A 23194-nucleotide genomic window follows, 5' to 3' on the forward strand; every position below is an offset into this window, starting at 1 on the left:
ACACACACACACACACACACACACACACACACAGAGTATTATTATGAATCATAATAAATAACATCACTTTACATATCCATAAATATATACATACAGGTACACATACATAAATAAATATGAATAATCTCAGTACAGAGTACTAAAAAAACCGACCTCAAAAGTACGTGGAATTATGTCTATTTGCTAAGTTTTATTGAAATATCCCCTACTTCGCCATTATACAGGACTTGACACAGGAGATAATAAAAATCGGTTTTCACTACTCAAAGTATATTGAGAGAGAAAAACGCCTTGAATTGGAGAATAGCAAAAACAACCATTAAAATAATTGCTTCTTAAGTAAAATTTAGGCGCTATTTATAAAAATGAATGTTCATGCGTGATCAGCCACCCTTAGAGGTAGATGATTTGCTTCAAAATGAAATGGTTGCAAATGGTTGCACTATGGAGGTACCCTCTCTCCATCAAAAAAAGAATCTTGAGAATCGGTTCATAAATACCGAAGTTATCGCGTAACATACATACAAAAAAAACAGTCGAATTCAGAACCTCCTCTTGTTTTTGAAATCGGTTAAAAATTAAAACAGTAAGATGATTACAAAGAGTTCAGCAAGAAAGTGCACTGTCAATATTTTCTTGAAAGATGCGATAGACGGACTAGACTATGGAAAATAAGTCTGTTCCACAACTCTCACTCGTTGCGACAGAAAGTAACAAACAAGATTATACTAAACTACACACATCAATAGTGTCTAGGGATCAAGTGAATATTTTTGAAATAAAAATTATTTAAGCAATATTTACCAAATCTAGTCTTCCAGGACGACTTCTTACTTTAATGCTTATGTTTTATTTAATCGCTTACCCCTATATTTAATTAAAATAAGCTAAAATTGATGTTTTTGCTTTGCTTTTCAATTAAATGACAAAAAAATGGCGAAAATGATGATTTTGGTCATTTTTATTGTAAAGATAAGAAAATTAATAATCTGCATTTCCACCATTAACACGAATCACACAATTACAGCGATTTGGCATGCTTAAGATGAGTTCATCAAAATCACTTTGAGGAATGGTCGCCCATGTGTTTTGTAACAAGTCAAAATATTGTTGTAGAGTATGTACGGTATGCATACTCGGCACAGCTCTTCTTTGAAGCATATCCCATGCGTGCTCAATTGGATTGAGGTCTGGCGATTGAGCAGGCCACGGCAGAACGTTGATACGAGCTTCGGCAAGAATGCGTGTTACGACTCTAGCCGTGTGTGGACGTGCGTTGTCATGCATTAGTTGAAATGAATCACCCAACTGGCCTCGCAAAGGGATGATAACATCTGAAACAATTTTCTGTGCGTAAACTTGAGCATTGAGGTTACCCCTGATCCAAATGAGATCGGTTCTTCCGCCGATCCAAATACCGGCCCATATCATTATTGTTCCCCCACCATATGGATGAACTTCCTGACAATATCTCAAACGTTCATGACGTCCAGATGTTCTCCAAACTCGAGTACGTCTTGTATCCGGTCTCATACCGAAGCGGGATTCATCCGAAAAGCACACATAGCGCCAGTCTTCTTCCTCCCAGTTTCTGTGTTCGCGAGCCCATCGTAAACGGGTCCTGCGATTGCAGGGTGCAATAGGTGGAACTCTGAGCGGCCTTCGGGATCGCAGACCCACTTCACGTAAACGATTTCGGATTGTTTGATCGCTTATTAGCAAGCCTGAGGAGCTGTGGAGCCTCGTAACCAACATCATGGCGGTATTTTGGATATACCGGTCCTGTCTGCGAGTCGTGATGCGAGATCGTCCTCCATGTGGCTCGGCCACGCTGCCCGTCATGCGATAGCGCGTCCAGAGGCGACTTATGACGCTCTGTGTAGTGTTAAGAGTGAAAGCCACAGCACGTTGCCTGGAACCAGCTTCCAACATTCCGACGGCTCGCATCATCACTTCTCGGGTTAAATGATGTCGTCTCTCCATAATAATGTAAATTGTTTCGGTTCCGATGCAGATATTGTAATGATTTTGTCAAAACGCTATAACTCATTTTTATACAAAACCACATTGACAATCGATTTTCTTCTTATTATCGAATTTTAAACAATATTCCTTATTTAAATGTTAAAACCCACTAAAAAGTATCAATAGCGATACAAAAAAGTTAACATAATTAACCCTAATTGCAGCAATACTCTTAAACGTACTTGATCCCTAGACACTTTTGATGTGTGTACATTAAATAAATAGCGTAATAAACAATAATACCAGCAGATGGAGTCAGCGCCACGAAATTCTAGTGTTGAATTGGCAATGTATTTACGTAAAAATAATGCTAGATGTGGAGGTCTCGGGCTTTGTATGTTTCTGTTTGGTTATTCGGGGTAGTATCCCCCTCAGAGTTGTGTGTAGAGTCAATTTCGTTCCTCTTTTACTTATCGCATAGATAATTCCTTAATTTGAGACTACACAATTGGAGTGATTGTCTGGCACAATATTATTATTATGTCTGAGTATATCTGTATTTTGATTGGTTTGCGAGACCCCTTTGGAATTTCAAATACTGTGCGGATATCATCTGCATGCTAGTGTAATTACACTCGGAGATGATGTTATTTTCCTAATTGAAATCTTTTATCACGCTGGCGCTGAATTACTCTGTAGAGCTAGCACAATAAGGCGCGACTTGTGCGAGAGCGCAACTGCTGTTCTCGCGTAGAGATCCCCAGCATCATGTCGCTCTCGCATAAGTCACGCCTGTCGTGCTTGCCCTACTGGATCCAGCTGTTACGCACTCTCGTGTAATAATGATAGAAAGTACGTTCGGTCCACACCAATTTATTGTAGAAGCATAACAGTAGGAAAAGGTGAAGGAAAGAAGAAAGGAAGGACAGGCCCAAAATGGCCTGTATTCGTTCGAAATATATTGCTGCTTTATAAGCAGTTAGGTTTACATGATAGGAGGATACGGTCTTTCCTCTCCGAGAATTTTAATGGGAGTGACGATGGAACGAAGCAAACTAAGAATGATGAAGAAAAATAATTAGAGAACGTTTCAAAATTTCAAAAGTAAGTGGCAAGGAACTAGAGAAAATGGCGATAAAAAGGTGGGATGACGATGAAAGAGGTCGCATTGTCACACAGCCACTGCATTAAGCCTTAAATATCTCATGGCAGTTCATTGGGAGGGATAGCCTTGATTGCGGAAAGAAAAGACATAATAGAATCTTCAAGGTGTAATAGTGCTATAATTTTCTATAATTTTGCTAAATATTATGTTGTATTATTTATTTACTAAACCTTCTAACTAAGAAGGAAAATGAAGTTGACGCCAATGATTTGTTAGCTCTGTTTATTTTTCTCTAATAATCTTGAAGGAGCATGAAGGATGCTTGAATTTGTAACAGGTTCTAGAAGGATTTCGATTCATCTGTACAATTTTTATCTTGGTTTTATATTTATATTTAAACTGCCTCCGTGGCCGAATGGTTACCGTGCCGGACTGCCACGCAGAGGTCCCAAGTTCGATTCCCGGGCCTGGAGAAATATTTGTATGGCCTACATTTATTTCTCTCGTGAGTTTGGGCGTAATTTGTGATTGTCTATGTGTGTATCCATGGCACCCGCGACACAGGGTTTCTTTAGTGCGGGGCTATGTTGAGTGTGTGCGTTATTATTTATAGGGTGTTCTGTACAAAGTCTTTGCTTCATTAAAAATAGCTACCTTAATTTTGAGTTCGTTGAGTGATGTAGGTAAGCAGGTAGATATAAATGTTGCACTGCAAGTTTGCAACAGTCGTAATAAATTCTCAGATACCTACATTCCAGTCATGTGCCTATGTATGAACAGTGTGATTACTTACAAAACATAAATTGAATAACTAATGAATATGAGGTCTAATGATGTACTTCGTGGAAACGTTTACATCTTACTAATGAGTGTACCAATATTTTAAGCCTATGTCCGACAGACTGGACGCAATAAAAGTGTTTAAATACACGCAATAAATGATTAACTAAATCCTTATTAAATTATTACGTCATAACTATGACACTCGACTGGAGTCACTATTATTATCTTTTCTTCTTGGGCTTCTCCTAATGCACGTCACAAAGCCCAGTGCACAGCTTTACACTTTCCAGTCTTTTCCAGCTACTCTGTGCAAATTGTTGCGTCATCTGGGCAACTCACATTATGCGCACCCAGAAGCGGTTTCCACTCGCGAATACTTTGGAGCTGTAACTTTGTTTATCTGAATTATATCTATTTTTTAAAACATAAACATTTTATTGTCTTTGTTTAACTACTGCGTGCCGTCGTAAGCCAAAAAAGATAGCACTACATTGATTTACGTCAAACACGGTTAATCGAAAATACGTAACGTCATCTTACATGCCAACTGTCCTCATTTTGCCATTTTTGTAGTATCCTTTAATATGTGTGTGTGTGCGTTAATGTTTGGCCAAATGTTTTATTGAATTATTCGCGTGAATTGTAATGTAATGGACAAAAATATTGACAGTGAGAATAATTAAGTATTGATAAAAATGCGTCGCTGCAGCATTAAGGGGTATGGCAGTAGAAAATCGGAAATCAACCGAATGTTACATTACGCCACTGTGAAACATGATCGGCGGCAATCTATTAAAGGGAAAAAGTAATCCCCGTGTTTTTAATTTTCCCCATAAGACTGTTTCGTCGACTTTTAGTAATACTTTCAGTCATAGTTCCACCGCTAGTGTCCACTTGTCGACGCCGGAGGAAATTAATATTCTTACACTAGTGTCACAGTACATCTATGAAAATGTAATTTATGTTAAGAGGAATAGTAATCTCTTTATGAAAAATAGTGACATTATAATATTAACATTAATACGAAGAATAAAAATAAACTAGCTTTTCTTGATAGTCGTCTTCACAAAGTGACAAATTTAAGGGGCAATTTTATACGCTTCTGTAACAAGATTCCGGTTGATATACAAAATTTGCCATTCACGAGGCTTAAAACTATAGTGAAACAAAAAGTTTATACTAAAGGTTATACAACTTCTGCGTACGTGGATGACAAAAATCCGTTGTAGTAGGTATTCTCGATCTCTGATGTTTGAAAACAAAACAAAAAATATATTGTAAATGGTGAATGCGTACAAAAGTTATTTACAAAGAACAACCCTTAGAGTTTCTTGCTCATTCTTTTCGCGGGAATCTGCCTTACGAATATGTGACGATTTCAAGTGTAATAATGATTACATATGAAATAAAGATTATTTTGATTTTGACTTTGAATGACATAAGCTGAAAGACGAACTGGTTAATAAACCCGATATCTAGCTATGTTATTACCATAGAAAAAATATGATGTAAGTTTTCCTACACTGCCCGACAGTACTAGAATGATAGATGATTTTATATAGCTATTTATTGTATTTTCTATAAGTAAAATTTTCATGACACTTGATTTATGACGTACATATTCAAAACTACATTCGTGACTCACTGAAAAGAAGACTATTTATTTTCCGGATCCTGAATCGTATATATTTATCTGTTTTTTTTTTCAAACAAACCAACGTTTCGGGCTCTTTATAGGTCTCATGGTCATGGCTGACTGACATGGTAAAGTCATAAACCAGTTATTATATCTAATGTGAATACAAACCACCCTATTTTTCACTATAATATCAAAGAACATTCTGATTTAAGCTACATACAACATTCACAGAGAACATTTTGATTTTAAGGGCAGTAGAGGTCCTTGTTGAAAGTTCGTTCGAGGGAAGTATTGGCCACCTTACTTATTTCTGCCGCCAGGAAAGTCAGCATTACTGCGTTCCAGTTTTGAAAGGTAAGGGTGTTGGTGAAATTATAGGCACATGGGAATTGTCAATATGGTTCAGGGTTACGGGCGCAGTGGCACTGCCCCTCATATCTTCGCGATTTAAAGCTCTGAGTGGCATTGTAACTGTTATGGACAGGCGTGTAGCTTACCATCAGCTGCATGACTTGTTCGTCTCGTCACTTTATATTATAAAAAAAAAACATGTTTTGCAATTTTAATTTTTTTAATTAAAAGGATATTAGATGTTCTTAGGTTTTCGCGATTGTTGCACATAGGAAATGAAACTATTTTTCCGGATTTAAATCGCGTATATTTGTTTTTTCAAACAAACCGACGTTTCGGGCCCTTTACAGGTCCCATGATCACGGTTGACTCACTGTCAACTAACTACATTTTGTTCAATCACTATTGAGTATTTCTGGAAATGCACTATATAGCCCCGCACTAGGGAAACCCTGTGTCGCGGGTGCCATGGACACACACATAGACAACCACAAATTACACCCAAACTCACGAGAGAAATAAATGTAGGTCATACAAATATTTCTCCCGGCCCGGGAATTGAACCTGGGACCCCTGCGTGGCAGTCCGGTAACCATGTCATGGTAACCATTCGGCCACGGAGGCATTTAAATACTGTAAGTTAAATACTGGGTCCCAAACTGGTGTTACGGAGAAACCATCTTCCCTGTTGAAATAAGGGTGTTTTTTTTTTAACTTCAATGGCCTCTCGTAGCATCCTGGGTAGAAAATGGACTTCTTTTGAAAGGACGTTGGGTTTGTCAAACTTAATTGAATGTGTAGTTTCATCCATGACATATTCGCAGACTGCAGGCGTTTTCACGCGACGGTGTTTAACATCAGTTATATATTTTCTGACGCGGATAGAATCTCTTCGCTTCGTCTGTTTCATGTAACAGACAGATAAAAAAAAGAATATCCAATATGTAACAATCGCGAAAACCTAATAACTCGATACGTTAGTTACTTTTTATAAAAATCCCTCGTAGGGTAGCGTATTCACTCCCTATCAAGTCCTCCTTTGAACGATGTATTATACCTACTTGTGACTATACCTACGTACACGACTGTAATAATAAATTGTTGGCTCAACGATCACATTTTACAAGCTCTGAAACTGTTGTACCTATAAACAGTCTAATTGTAGTATATATTAAGATAATATAGTTCTATATAGAAGGTTTTAATTAAAAGAAATTGTTAGGCGTTAGTGCCCTCAAACCAAAATTTTAAAACTTTTTATATCAAACACCTCGATTAATCGTAAATTCTGTAACAACTTACTCTTCAACCCCTATTTTAAGGCCTTCTGTAGATGAAATGATTATTTTTAATGAAATCGTTCCAGGGGTATTATTTATATATTACCTTATTACCAATTTCTGCCGCCAAGCAGTAATGTGAGCATTACTATGTTTCGGTTTTGAAGGGTAAGGATGCTGCTGAAATTACAGGCACGAGAGACTAGTTAACTGACAGGCGCAGGCCACTGCCAAGTGTACCTCAGATCTTTGCGATTTAAAGCTCTAACTGGAACTGCAACTGTCATGGATATGCGTAACACCAGGCACATGACTTGTTATCACAAAAAAAGACTCCATAAATGTTGTTCATAACTTTATTCTAGAGAGTAATCATTAGTAGACATTTGTTCAGTGGCTCCAATTGATAAACTTTTTATGAAAAAAATCGACCTCAAAAGTTCGTGGAATTACATCTATTTTCCAAGTTTTATTGAAATCGGTTACCGGAAACCAGATTCATCCCCTAGTTAGCCACCCTTAGAGGTGGATACTGAGGTACTCTCTTTTCAACAAAAAAAAAAAGAAAATCGGTTCACAAATAAAATAAAGTAAACGCGTAACATACATAAAAAACAGTCGAATTGAGAACCTCCTCCTTTTTTAAAGTCGGTTAAAATGCACCTTCACGGGATTTCAAATTATTTTAATTAGTTGCAATATTTATTGACTAAAAGATATTCCTACAACCATAATATTCATATGTTTTTTTGCGAATGCATGCTGAGAAAGAAGACGTAGGACATTGACTGAAACGTGTTTTGTTTTAGAAAATGACCTTTTTTTATAAATACCACGTAATAGTACGAACCATTCGTGTACCTGGTGTTAAACATCTATTAATATAAGAGAATTTTGTCTTAAATTCTGATGTTGAATGTGTTTGAATGATGTTTTAGTTATTTTGATTTTAAAATTGTTACCAAGAACAACTATCATGGCGTATATATTATTGCCTAAACACTGCTACTAGACTAAATCCCGGTCTTATAGCATTCTATAATGGTTACCACCTATATGAATAATTTCTCAAAACACTTTTGTGATATACTACCTACTGAAGTTGTGTTGTACTAAAATTAAACTTTTACCATAGAGTATCTAATTAGCGTTCTTTGAGGTATTTTGAGGGAACTTGAACTCTTAACATGGACAATCGAGTTCTTAGGTTTTCGCGATTGTTATACATAGGAATGAAACTATTTTTCCGGATTTAAATCGCGTATATTTGTTTTTTCAAACAAACCGACGTTTCGGGCCCTTTACAGGTCCCATGGTCACGGTTGACTGAGGTGGTACAGTCTTCAACCAGTTATGTCTAATATTGATGCAAACCACCCTATTTTTTCACTATAATTACAATAGTTATTATAATAACTATTGTAATTATAGTGAAAAAATTAACTATTGTTGTATATACGCGATTTAAATCCGGAAAAATAGTTTCATTCCTATGGACAATCGAATGAAATTCCGTTAGATATCTTGTAATATATATTTAGATATCTATATCTATGATCACGTCTATATGCTCCTTGGCAGTAGCAGTAAATACACGTGTTTACAAAACAAACAAATAAATATCGCCGCAAAAAAATTGGAAGCTTACGGGAGGTGTGTAAGCTAATATGGTGTGTTGCATAATTAATAACGAAAGATGTAAGGTGAAATTTAATTTAGAAGTATATTTCACATGTTATTTTTAGAAATGAAAACAGTGTTTAAAAAAGAAGGCTGGGTAGAGTATTCAAAAAGTTAAATCTGATAAACAGTTAAACATCCGAGATAATCGCGGAAATGGATCCATTTTAAATTACTGTAACTGTTGCTGTTAAGAACATAATTAAGTTAAATTAGGTTAATGGATGAATGTAAGGGTCCTCAGCGACACTCCCTGACTGCCATAGTGGGAGAAGATCTCTCGTTGCCAATAATGATAGGCAGTGAGAGGTCCTGGGAGACTATGGTCTCCCTTTGCGTGAGCGTAGTCTCGTAGAAGGAGGCTGCGGAGCGCTTCAGAGAGGAGGACCCCCTCTTTGACCTGCTTTGCAGACGTAGCCCGGGGAGACGAAGGGGCAGTATGCCCGCCCTCTTCCCCCGCCGTAGACTGGGATCGGGGGACCACTTCCACCAAGCCACCCTTAGGCCATCCTCCATAGGACTGGACCTGCTCCATGCGGTCATCCACTGGGACGTCCCAGTAGTATGGCGTCTCTCTGTGGCAGTAGAGTTAATCGCTGGGTTTTAGTGGGTATACGGGACTACCGCCCGGGAGTCTCATAACCTACCATACCTAACATAACCGCTCGATGCTTCCCCGAGCTGAGCGGTATGAGTAATTAGTCAACAATTTTTTAACCTAGAGGTACAGTGTCCCGAACAATTTTGGTAATTAAAAAAAAATATAAATTCTCATGAAAAATTTATAATTCTTTACCATTGTTTAAATTTTATCATTATTTTTATATTAAAAAAAATGGTGGATGAAAACACAGCTGACGCTACAGTATCAAAATCATTATGGAAACCGGATCTCTTGATGGGTTAAAGGAGACTTAATACAATTTTACATAAATAAACACAATTTGTTTCATTTCGTTCGTATTATTTTTATGACGTTCACGTGATAAAAGCAGTGTGATCACATGTAGTTTTATTATACCAAAGGTACCAATTCATCGTAACAAAACGATTGAATACAAAATTAAATACAATACAAATATTTAAGTATTTCTTTCAATAATAATATTAAAATCTATTTACTCTTACAGTGATGGTGTTGTTACATTTCATCGTCGACTCGCCTTCGATTACATAGATACCTACATGAAAAATTCTTCATATATCTATGGTCATTTAGGTTACCGCAAGTTGCAATGTTTGTGATCCTCAAATAACGTTAAATATCACCAAATGACGTTGGATGGATTTCGGCCAACGAAAAAATATATCAAATGCGGTTGGTGACAGTTGGTCGTTCTCCGCAGCTTACACTTGTCGTGTCGGTGAACGGCCAAGCGTAGGTAATGCCTACTATCCAAAAAACTAAGCAGAGAAGGGAGAGTTTTTCATGTTTTAGCAACGAATGCTATTATTTCGTTATGTTGACTAAGCTGCGTAACGATTTTTTTTAGTTAGCCTATTTTTTATGTGTTAGACATACATACGATAACCTAGTCTCAAACTACGAAATTCCCTGTACTATGAGCAATTCATGTCGGGGTGCTAATCGAACACCTATACAAGAAACCAATTTAGAAAAGTTAATTTTCCAAATTGGTCCTACTGGGAATTGAACCCGGAACCTTCTCATCCAGCACCGACAATACAAACCATTGGGCCATCGAGGCCGTCAATATCCTATTGTGTCTCACAGCAGACCAGGCTTTTATATATAAGTCCAAGTCATCGCCTTCTTGGTCTGTATGAGTAATCATGTCAGCTTGACTATCCTTTTCCTAACATCGACTATGCGTGTCTTCAAGCGCAGAATAGTGTTCCGTATTCTATCCACCCTCTTTACGCCCAATATACTGCGTTCCATCGCTTTTTTACAAACCTTGTTCTTAGATTTGAGTTTCGTAGCGATTTAAAAAAACAATACACTTATTTGCGGAAAAAGCACATTTTTTATTCGCTCCAACCTGGTACATGACGGGCTCAATCAGGCCTTTATGTTCGCAAACAAGCAGCTCTTGCAAACAAATTGCATCATTCAATTATTTATTTACAAAAACGAAGCTAACGAAAGAAAGTAACTAATTGCTTTTTCCTTGAGCGCTGAAGAATCTTAACTAACTTAACTAAACAGTAATCTTATTTATTAGGTTATATAAGGACTTAGATAGAAGCGTGAAATTACATTGGAATATTATCTAAAATTCTGATTATTTAATTCTAGATACAAAATGGGAAATGTTCGATGATGAACGCGATAGTCAGAATGTATGTGATGACATCACAAGTCCCTCACCTGGAAGCCATTGTTAGCAAGACTGTTAACGGTTAACAATATTTAATGGGATTGGTTCTTAACGGTTATTTTCCCGAGTATAGAATACGGAGGACTTGACTTCAGATTATACTATACTAAAGTAGTTGTAACTGATAGAAATGAAAAGCCGAGAACAATGAGACGTTCTTTCATTGGAGCAGTGTGTGACCGGAACGGTATTGATTACATGATTGATGGCACCTTTACTTCTCACGTGAATCCTTTGTACACCATAATGATCCCAACCTGCTATTTTTTAAAAGGATCTTTTTTGGTTAATTTCCAAAAAAATGCATACAGAATATTCTAGAAATCAAAGGAAAACCAAAGAAAATAATATTAACGTTAATATAAAATGTGCCGTAGATTATAATCGAATGATTTGTATTGGAAGAGATTTCATATACCCTGATAAAATTCAACAGGGTTGAGCGGAGAGAGTCGAGGTATATTCAAATTTAAGAATATTGTAAATGTACTCTGTTGCTGTAACTAGCTTTAAATGTAATATTGTATATTAAAGCACCTATTGTAGTAGTGCTTATAAATGCGGACACCAGCCCGTTACACCAAGTACCAAGTACCAAGTGCTTATAAGTAAATAATAATTAAATTTCAATTTCTGCCTTGTCTGTTTCGTGTGGAGTATCTCCTTGCTTTTCTTTCGTGACTTTTTTTAACCGACTTCAAAAAAGGAGGAGGTTCTCAATTCGACTGTATGTTCTTTTTTTTTTTCTTTTTTTTTTTGTATGTATGTTACGCGATAACTTCGGTATTTGTGAACCGATTTTCATGATTCTTTTTTGTTGGAAAGGGGGTATTTCCATAGTGGTCCCATTTCATTTTGAAGAAAATCATCCACCTCAAAGGGTTCACGCATGAAGATTCATTTTTATAAATAGCGCCTAACTTTAATTTAGGAGCAATTACTTTCAGAAATTATTTAGTTGATTTTGCTATTTCACTAATTCAAGGCGTTTTTCTCTCGATATACTTTGAGTAGTGTCGTAGTGAGAACCTATTTTTATTATCTCCAGTATCAAGTCCTGTATAGTGGCGAACTAGGGGATATTTCAATGAAACTTAGCAAATAGACGTAATTCCACGTACATTTGAGGTCGGTTTTTTTAGTACTCTGTACTGAGATTATTTAATGTTCGTGCATCTTATGCTGTTTAGAAAATTTTCTTTGACATTTTTGATCTTTGTTGGGACTGAAGTTGGCTGTTTTTATTGTTTGAATTTATTACATAATTTACTAATGTACCAAAATGAAATGTAAACCTCTTTTTACCCGACTGCGGGAGGGTTATGCTTAGCAAGTGTATGTATGTACGTATGTACCTAAATTTCTTTTTCACGCTGTACAGCCTTTTTTTAGAAATCTTTATAGATACCCCTGAGCCCAGGGAGACTCAGGGATTATGTGGAGACTCTCCCTCCAGACTGGAGGGCCTACCGCACTAAAACCACCCCGGGTTTTACCTCACGCCGGTTGAGTCGGCGCCGTGGGGTCGGTGCACATTCACCACGAGGGCTCCCGTGCTATAGGAGGGGCAGGTCTGTTGTCCTTCGACCGGCCCCCCAGACGAGTGAGTTCGTGCAATGCAGGCTCCGGAGTCCCTACCCAGAGCCCGCTAGCCTCACTAGGGGATCAGGCGAGCAGCGAACTGCCTTCGCCTGCTCCCCGTACGTCCCGAAGCGGGGGCACGTCTGCCGCGTCCTCGCGCATCCGCTCCGCAGCCTCCTTTTGCGACATAACCTTTCCGTAAAAGGAGGCCACCGCCTCCCAGGACTCCTCGCTACCGAGCATGGCGGCAACCACGCCCGACAGCGAGAGGCCCCGCCCTATTATCCCCGTCAGAGTACGGTGCTGCTCATCCCACCGACTGCACGCTTCTAGGGTGTGCTGCGAGGTGTCATCCGCAGCGCCGTACTCGTGCCACGACACGACGGTTCCCTCCTCGCCATCTTGTGCAAGTAGTGACCGAAGCAGCCGTGCCCGGTCAGCACCTGCACAAGGTGGTACGACAGTGGCCCGTGGGACCGGCTCACTCACTCTACGAGGACAGGACGGATCGCCCCTATGGTACGAGCTCCATAGGGGGATCCGCCAAGCCCTCTTTCCACCGGTCCCGCATGCGCTGCGCCGCGAGGCGGCGCTCCCGCTCGACCTCTTGGGGAGCGGGGCGCTCGCCTCGGACCCTCATTCCCCGCCGGTAGGCGTGGACCTCCGCCAGGACCTCGGCTTCAAAGTCTCACGGCGGAGTACCGGCGAGGACGCATGCGGCATTGCAAGCCACCGTCATGTACGCCCTGCACTTTCGCTGGGCGACCACCCTCTGAGCCCTCCTCAGCAGCGATTTCGTCGGCCCCACTCCAAATGGGAGCCCCGTATAAGGCTATACTCCGGGTCACCCCGGCGTATAGCCTTCTGCATGGGGCTCCCGGCCTCCCGAGATTGGGCAGGAGCCGACCCAACGCCGGTGCGGCGCCCACTATTCGGGGAGCAAGTTGCCGGAAATGCCCAAATATTTCATCTGGGACCTGACCGGTACCAATACTCCCGCGATGGAGATGTGGGTGCCTGCCGGCACCGCCCAGCCTCTGCCCCTCCGCTGAAGACGGCCACATGCGTCTTCGGTACGGCGACCTCGAGCCCCAGCAGTTGTATTCGGCGTACCACCACCGGCGTACTCCGCACCTCATTGGGCGCTCGGCGCGCCTCCCTTCCGTCGTCTGGTAGAGCACCACCCTGTCCTCCAGGTAGTGCTCCACCAGACGGCTGAGGGGGTATCTCGTGGTACCTCAGCGCCTCCCTGACGCTGTACAGCCTAAACGGCTTCATGGATTTTCACCCATGGAGTGTCGTTAAATTCGTCTTGATTGCGGGAGTGTCATAGGCTACCAAAATAATCAAAACAGTAAGGGGAGAATATTTTTTTTTATCTTTCCAGCTAAATTTTTTTGGACTCGGTTTTTGTTTTTTATTCAATATTTGTAAACTTGTTGTGCTCTACCAATCATATTTTATAACTTTATTGTAATGGACTTAGTTATTGCTATTTTGACACTAGACGGATGTAATACCTAGCTACCCGTAACATAAAGGATCTTAGTTTGGGAGCTAGGCACATCCCTGTACCAATTTTTCTGTATTTTGCAATAAATTTAAGTTATAAGTTTAAGTACTCGTATTTATATATTGCAATATCTCCAATGATGAATAAGTTACCACGTGAAACCTGGTGAAATCAGCAAAATGGCGAGCTTTTTACAAAAACAAGCCAAATAACCAAATTTCGCTGCAAAAAATATGAACGCCTATAGAATTCAATTACATTTCATTTAATAACAGTGCCGAAGAAAATTCTTCGACACAATTGCCAGTTATTGTTTTGTATCTATTAGTGAAAAATAAGGTCTTGTCATTTTGTAACTATTCGAGCATGTCTACTTAAATATGTATATACATATTATATTTCTCAAATATTATACATATCGCAGACGAGGTTTTCCCATTACGCAAATTTATGTTTGATCCATTAATTTTAACATTACTTATTACATTACATAACAATTAAATTTAATTTTATTAACTGAAAATTATTATTATTAATGGAGTAAATAATTAAAAATTAAAAACTTCCATTACTAATAAAAGTATAATTAGAATTAACTTATTTATATTATAAAAATACAGTGTTCGCTTACATTGTAGCACGTATCGCATACTGTTTTGACAATTGTATTGGCCGAATCGCTCACTCTCATAAGAAAATACCAACGTCTCTTTCGTATTATGGTGAAAAAAATCATCTACTCTATTCACTGCAAACATGCCAGACGCACTACTCCGCCAGTGAAGCCGCAGCCATAGCACGAAATGCATTATTGTAATAAACGAAAGGTATAGTGAAATCAATGTACATAGTTGTTATCGTTATTCGTTAGGAAGATTTCGACATCAGCGTTAGCCCATTGATGTGGATCCCTTTTCATTCCATCTTTTAGGCTTCATTTTTTTTCTATATTCCTATAAATTTCGAATGAATGCGACGTTGCCAAATCATAAATATTGTATTTGTACTTTAGTACCAGCTAATATTAACTTTCCTGATTTAATATGTGTCAGTATTCAATCTGCTCACGATTTTAAACAACTTCAGGGAGCGGGTGTGGGGTCATAAATTAACCCAAGTTAACAAAACAGGAACCTTTAACGGACCGTAACTTGCTTGCTTAATAAACATTCATATTATAGTTGTGGTTGTTGTAAAAACAATAGAATTACAAATAGTAAAATTCAGTTTAAACGTATGATGATGTAAACGCGTTGAATGAGATACTTTCATTTTATATTCCCATAAAAAATCGTTTAACAAATTGACGTAACTCTCATTATGTGTCAAATATTGAATACTACACAGTAAATTCATTTTTAAGTACTTGAGCTTTTGATTGAGTTTAAAGTACGATGTTGCTTTTAACATAATCAAACACTTGTGGTAAGTGTTGCTGTTTTTAGGGTTTATTGCGGTTTTTATTGATATTGTGAGTGTTGAGGCGCAACGAAGGCGGGCTTTCACAGACTCGCTTCGTAAAATATACCGGAGGTCATTTGAAGGGCGCCTTTCCCCAGCTACATGGGACAAGAGCTAATTTGAATATTCGTGTCCGTTCTTTTTTTATAGGGTACATTAATAACCTTATTTAATACTTACTTTATATTGGTAGAAAACCTGAGTTGTGCAATTTATATGCAAATACAATATGTAAGGCGTTTCGCTTTTTTCATTTTAAATAGGTAGAATATCTCTCTGCAATCAACGCACAAATTATGAATAATTATTGCACACGCTTTTAGCCCCGCACTCGGAAAACCCTGTGTCGGGCATGGGCCGTGGGTGCCATGACAACTAATGAGAAATAAATGTACGCCATACAAATATTCCTCTGGGTCCTCTGACCTAAGCCCATGTTTTAATAGTTTTGATAAAATTAAACTTATCAGAGCTCTAAGGCAAGGCACCCATGATTGATCCAGAGAACCGTTAACTTGTCGAAGTTAAAAATGTCTTTAGAAAATAAAACTTTAGTAATTAAGTACTATTTATTTAATGTATGCTATGAAAAGTGTATGCAAACTTTAGTAAAAACACTAGAGGCAAAACGTGACTTCGTCAACTGGAGTCTTTTCGACTTACTGTAGTGAATGCTTGCGTAAACTTTTGACTTTGAGGGGTTGTTTATGACGGCTTATGAAACTCTTGAAATTTTCTTCACCTGGCTTTTTAAAAGTAGTTAATTCTTGCATTTTGATGTTCTGTCCTTTCTCGCGATAAAAGCGACAAACTGAAGTTAGTGGGATTTTAACTTGCTCAAAACGGGTCTGACAGATTCGTGATAAATGTGCACGCGGTAACTGAAGATGGAACTTGAACCTTTGCTTTCTCTCTGATATTTTTACACGAACCTTTACTTTTCGATATGTCATATCTGGGATGGATTGTTAGATATTAAAGTATTTCTTGCATATTTCTCAGTTTCAGATGCTCTAGATTAGATTACAAACTTCTTTTTTCTATTTCTTTCAATTTTAAACTAAGTGACGAGACGAACAAGTAGTGCGCCTGGTGGTAAGCGACACACCTGTCAGCAACAGTTGCAGTACCACTCAAAACTTTAAATCGCAGAAATGTAACGCACTGCCACTGCGCCCGTCACCTTCCTTCAGAGCCGGAACGCATAATGCTCACTAATGTGTGCCTATTTCTGCCGTCAAGCAGCAATCTTCTTGGCGGTGGCAGTACTTCTCTGGACGAACTCTTTCTCAAGGCGCGCTACTGCTTACTAAAACTTCTCAAAAATTTCTTTAATTCAATTGACAACGAGCAATTTTCTTTTATTAACATAACCAAAACATAAACAAATTTCTTTAATTCAATTGGCAAGGTAAACTACATGAGGTAAAAAAAAACTTCATCACATTGAACCATTCTGAAAAGATTACGTGTTATCATTTTATTATGGGTTATTCAACCATTGCCAATTCAGGAGTCAGAGTCGGGACTCTAAACGATATAATTTAGCTGTTAATTAACTTTGGTGCACAGGATTTTAAACTGTGCCTTTGGTATTAAGTACCTACTTATAAGGAGTAATAAGACGCAAATGGAACTTATAGCCTTTATTTTCAAGTTTATTTCATTCCTGCGAGGCTTGCAGATGGAATTTGAACGAGTTTAGACTGTCAATTCGATATCTTCCCCTGGTTTTCACAAAAATGTCTTAGAGATAAATGAGATAGATTGCAGCGTCTTTATGTGGCAAACAATTTTACAGTATACGATCTTCAATTCACCTATTAAGCGTAGCAATTATATAATATCCTCCTACATTGAAGTTATCCATATAACGCTTACAAATAAAGATTCATGTGAAACTAATGCCCACTTACATTAAACTTAATTACTTCTTAAACCAATGGTTAAAATGATAAGACACAATCAACACAATTTATTAAGAGTATATGTATATAGAAAGACCACAGCTTAGAACTTAGATGTCGCATAGAGCAAGCCAGGAGAGCTTTTATTAAAATGAGCTACGTCCTTTACCATCGTAGTCTCAAACTATCGACAAGATGCCGTTTAGTGTGGTACTACATGTTTTCATTTTTTTCTGTACGCAGTAGAAGCATGGACTCTAACTAACTCAAACATTATGTAAACGGTTAGAAGCCTTCGAAATGGGGGTTTATTGAAAAATTTTGAAAATACCGTGGACAGATAGAGTCACCAATGACAATATATATTCATGCAGCTTGAAGCTCCTGAAAACAGTAAAAAGCAGGATGCTGTGGTACTTCGGGCACATAATGAGGAGTTATAAATACTCTCTACTGCAACTTATTCCCCAGAGAAAAATCCAGAGTCGCAGAAGACGTGGTCGTACAAAAGTACCACATAAGTACCACAGAACTGTTCCGAGCCTCAACTTCACGGACCCAAATGCCACCCTTTGAGATTGAGATGGCAATCCAAGAGGAAGAAAAAGATTAAGACTATCTTTTGCATTTTAAGCATTGCTTCAAAACGTACCAAGTTTAGTGCAAGTGGACATTCGTGTCTATCTATTTGTTAGAATTCTATATTGACAGGATTTCATCAACTACGGTGATAAGTTTAATTTTTAAAGAAATTATAGTTATAATAATAATCAACTTCGTTCAATGCTACAATATCCCAAGTTAGGTACTGGGTCCTTGGCTCATACTAGCGACTTTTTATGGGTATTACCTACTGTAACAACTGTTTATCACAGCACAACTTGACATAGGTTATAAATATACCAGTAAGAAACAACTAACATTAGCGGAGATTTAATTTGGGTAGAACCACCGTGGTCCACGAATTCTCCATTTACCTAAACTTAATATACAGTTTTACAGGGTTTTTGCAAAAAGTGGTAGTTTGTATACTTCGGTTTACCAACGTATTGCGTATCAATATTAAGCACATTTTTAATTGTTCTAGAATTCGTCTGAGCAACTGCATGGGCCTAGGAGAGAGGCCTTACAGCCCACCGTGGTGGGGCCAATTTGCCTGGTTCGTAATCTTCGCTATCATGCTGCTTTTTGCAATACTTGGGAACACTTTAGTTATTTGGATTGTACTAGGTAAGTTGAAATTTACTTATATTTATTTACTCTTTTCGACGTAACTCTTACTTAATATTTCTATAATAACAATGATGTTTGTTAGTTTAATACTGTACTTTTTCAATTTCATCATTTCGAATCTGAGCTTGCACCTCTGACATTTTCAGAATTTATGTGCGAATAATAATAATAATAACAATAATAACGCGCACACACACTCATGACCTCGTACTAGGGAGACCTGTATCGCGGGTGCCATGGACACACACATAGACAACCAGAAATCACACCCAAACTCACGAGAATCGAACCCGGTACCTCTGCGTGGCAGTCCAGCATGGTAACCATTCGGCCACAGAGGCAGCAGGCGAATTGAAATGTTTGGTATTCACCATGAGCGGTGCAGTCAACTATGAAACCTCTGGAAGGCAATTGAATGATGTATGTGAAGTTTCCAATGCTAATTGTCGTGTGAGTGGGAACTACAGCCCAAACCCTCTCATTGTGAGAATTGGCCTGTGCTCAGAAATACAACATAATATTACGTATATAGGCTAAATATAATTTATTATTATAGTAATTTCATGAGTTTATTTTCAATATTGAATCGATGTTACTAATTTTGTACAGCGAATCAAATGGAAATAGCCTAAACAATCTGTTGTGCATTTGTTTAGCCATAACCTAAACGGTGATGGGCAAGTAATCCTGATAAATCAATGACAGCTACAAACTATTTGCTGAAGTATAAATCATGCGATATCATATTACTTATATTATGGCAAAAACAAATTTCTATATTCTACTGAAATAATCGACGGAGATTGAAAACAATCAGTAAAAATTTCTAATCAATTCGAAATGAAACAATGTTTCGAGTTCCTTCCAATGATAGTTATAAAGTAAAGAAAATATTTTCTTTATTTATATAAAATGTTTGCTATTTCCTTCGGTTAATACGGTTGCTTAGCCTATATATTAGTCCCACTGCTGGGTACAGATCTTCTTATAATAAGAGGGCTCGGGCTGTTTGCTGGTTTCATCATGATATTTTCCTTCACCGAACAGTTCATGGTAAATTTCAAATTAAATTTCAATAAATTCCGAAAATCTCAGAGGAGTAAGTCGGGTTTCGAACCCAACACCAAGCGATGCGGTAGGTCAACCCATCAAGTAGTCTGAAGCACTGCTATAAAATATATAATATATAATATAGTATTTTATAAATATAGATTACATATATTTATAAGAAACTATTGATTGTACAGAATTACTCTTAAAATGGATGTGTGTACATTTTGACTTGGGTATTTGAATAATAGTACAATATTCTTTTGATTGCCAGCTCATCGTCGTATGAGGACAGTGACAAATTGTTTTCTGGTAAACTTGGCGGTGGCGGATCTTCTTATGGCAACTCTGAATGGAGCTCCGAACTTCGTGTTTCTGGTGACAGCTCACTGGCCCTTCGGGGCTGCAACGTGCACTGCCAGTAACTTCACAGCGAACCTCACCGTTTCTGCTGGCGTCTTTACTCTAGTGGCTATTACTGTAGATAGGTGCGTATACATTTAAGTATCGGAAATCGTTAGTCCCTATGCGGTTTTCTACGAATTTACAGCAACCGTGTTACGAGATTTACAAACCACAATTTACGAACTTTCACATACAAATTTGCGTAATTTAGTGTTGGTATCTTAAATACGAGTAAATACATGCATACAGTGAAATATTTATGCATATATTTTTGTCTTGATTTAAATGTTTTAGATAATTAATAAATTAAATGTTGAGTGTGTGCGTGTCGTCTAATGCAAAGGTGTATGCAATAGAGCGGTGCGACACGGTCGATGCGTAGTCATCACGTCGTCGCGTCGTCTCGTAACGCTCTATGATTTGCTCCTACTGAGTGTCAGTGGTTCAAGGTTTGCGCGTACATTGCGCGCAAACGTGTGTCCTGTGTTGGAAATACAACAATATTTTTTAAGGTCCAATAGTGTTAGTAACTTGCAAATATAACTTAAAGACTAGGTTAGTGGTAATGATAATAAATAGTTGCACAAAAATTAAATTATAAAAAGTGGCAGCCGACTCTCAGATCTCTCCCCCGCATCCAGACCTAATAGTCTCTAGTGAGACTATTCAATCAGGACCTGAATGAAATATTTCATAATGGGTAGGTCATTTTCTATCAGGTGTGATCTGTAAAATGATGTTGGTGCTGCCCCTCAGGTTGCTGAGCAATGAGGCTGTTTTTTTGCGGATAAAGGCATTAAAACCATCAACTCGTTCCTCTGCAAACATGGTAGATGCACTGCAAAAGCGGGGCAACCCCATCAACATTCTAAACCCATTATTGTATGTGACTCGTAGGGACTAATCGATTTTTTAGTATAACTGAACCACAGGCTGCTCGTAGCGTAGACTGCCAGTAGGCTTCGAAAAGTGTAATTTTTAGTTGCTTATTACATCGAGCGAACCGGCGTGCCAGCTTATTACTTCTGATCGCCAATGCCCTACGTTCCCTCTCTATATCGACCTGGTCATCAAGGTCGTCGGTTATATAATGCTCAAGATATTTAAATTGGTACACTTGATTCAAATCAAGCACCATGCACTCCAATTGCCTCCGTGGCCGAACGGTTACCATGCCGGACTGCCACGCAGAGGTCCCAGATTCGATTCCCGGACCGGGAGAAATATTTGTATGGCCTAAATTTATTTCTCTGGTGAGTTTGGGTGTCATTTGTGGTTATCTATGTGTGTGTCCATGGCACCCGCGACACAGGGTTTCCCTAGTGCGGGGATAGCCCCGTTGAGAGTGTGCGTTATTATTATTATTATTACTTACTGGCGGCCTTAAAGACCATGTACACACTTTTTTGCCATTGTGTAACAGCCCATGTTCACCAGCGTACTTCTCACAGATACCAAGCAGTCTTCTGAGTGCCTTGACCGAAGGGCACAGTAGCACCATTTCGTCCGCATAACGGATATTATTAATACATACAGTATCAATCGAACCACCAATACGTTCACTGCTTAGCCCCACGATCAGGTCATTGATATACAGGTTGAAAAGCTTCGGAGAACTCAACCCACCTTGTCTCACTCCGCACTCCAACCCGTAGTCACAGAGACACAGCTAGAGCATCTCACACTGTTTTCGAGATCTAAGTCGCATATTTTTGTTTTTTCTAACAAACCATAGTTTCAGGTCCCATGGTAAGCCATAACTATTACGTGATCTGTAAAGTGCCCGAAATGTTGTGAAATTTGAAACAAACAAATATTCGCGATTAAGATACGAAAAAAATACTTTCATTTCCATTGTATTTTGTGAATAAATTGACACTTAAAAATAGGAAGAAATATAATAAATTCTAGTAGAAATGTGAACAGGTACTACTGCAATTATTAGGTAATAATATAACAATTAATTGAAACTGGAAATAGCTTTTAAAAAGAAGACATCTTACAGTTGTTTGGTAAATAGTGACGCATCGAATAAATCTACAAACACACTGCAGTCCGCGCCTGAGTCTTATGCTTTGTCTTAAAATAATTCAGCACTGCCTCAGTCACGTGTTAATACTCACTGTACATATTAAAATTGTGTCTTTGGAATGCATTTTAATAATGTGCCATAGAAGCTATTTGCGCTGCTACATTGTCTTTTACGACGCAAGGAGGCTCGTATGCTTGGCAAGTTTTTGAAAATGAAAATTCCAATTTCGAGAACATGTATATCATTTATATTAAACTCTTTTTTTAGTTATATTTTACCGTTATATAGTATTTATTTCTTCAAGCGGGCATTATATTATATATTTTTAAGTACAGATAAGTATTTTGCACAATGTTCGGTTTTTAATCCACGTGACTTCATAAATTACAAAATGAAATGGCATCGTCTGCATAGTTTTAAACAACTTCAGTTGCGAAGCCTTGGTATCTTGATTTTTTCAATTTTTCTTGTTATTTAATGAGTTTGTCCGTCGTTGTTCACTTTTTTCGTAAAGAGCATACATAATCAATGACGATTCAGCCTGACATCAAGAGAATCTAAAACAAATCAAATGTTAGGTGAAATGCAAATAAAATTCAAATTTGTTTTTTTTAAATGGAATTTAAAATTTCTGCAGTAAAGTTATAAAAAAGTGAGTTATATTTGTCTGTGATAAAGATACTTCGAGAATGCTTATTCGACTAATAAGTTCAGTAACTAAAATGTAAATGGAAAGGCCAAAAATAATTTATTATTATTTAGGAATTACATTAATGCTGACATTCGCATTAAATTGTGTGACTCATTAGTTCTCTCACAATTTAATTATATGGATGTGGTGTATGGATCGCGGCTGTTGAAGCGCAC

General features: G+C 38.1%; 1 protein-coding gene across 1 annotated transcript in view; it reads left to right on the forward strand.

Annotated features, from left to right (window-relative positions):
* LOC113238011 (tachykinin-like peptides receptor 86C) overlaps nt 1–23194 on the forward strand; it is a gene marked incomplete at its 3' end in the record, with an annotated part of 42740 nt that overhangs the window by 7454 nt on the left and 12092 nt on the right. The window contains exons 2-3 of the mRNA XM_026474728.1: nt 18695–18837; nt 20165–20378. Coding sequence (XP_026330513.1) covers nt 18695–18837; nt 20165–20378 — 357 coding nt within the window. The remainder of the gene's footprint in view (nt 1–18694; nt 18838–20164; nt 20379–23194) is intronic.

The sequence above is a fragment of the Hyposmocoma kahamanoa genome, unplaced genomic scaffold (genome assembly GCF_003589595.1).
Source record: "Hyposmocoma kahamanoa isolate Upper Pololo Valley unplaced genomic scaffold, ASM358959v1 94, whole genome shotgun sequence".
Lineage (NCBI taxonomy): Eukaryota > Metazoa > Arthropoda > Insecta > Lepidoptera > Cosmopterigidae > Hyposmocoma > Hyposmocoma kahamanoa.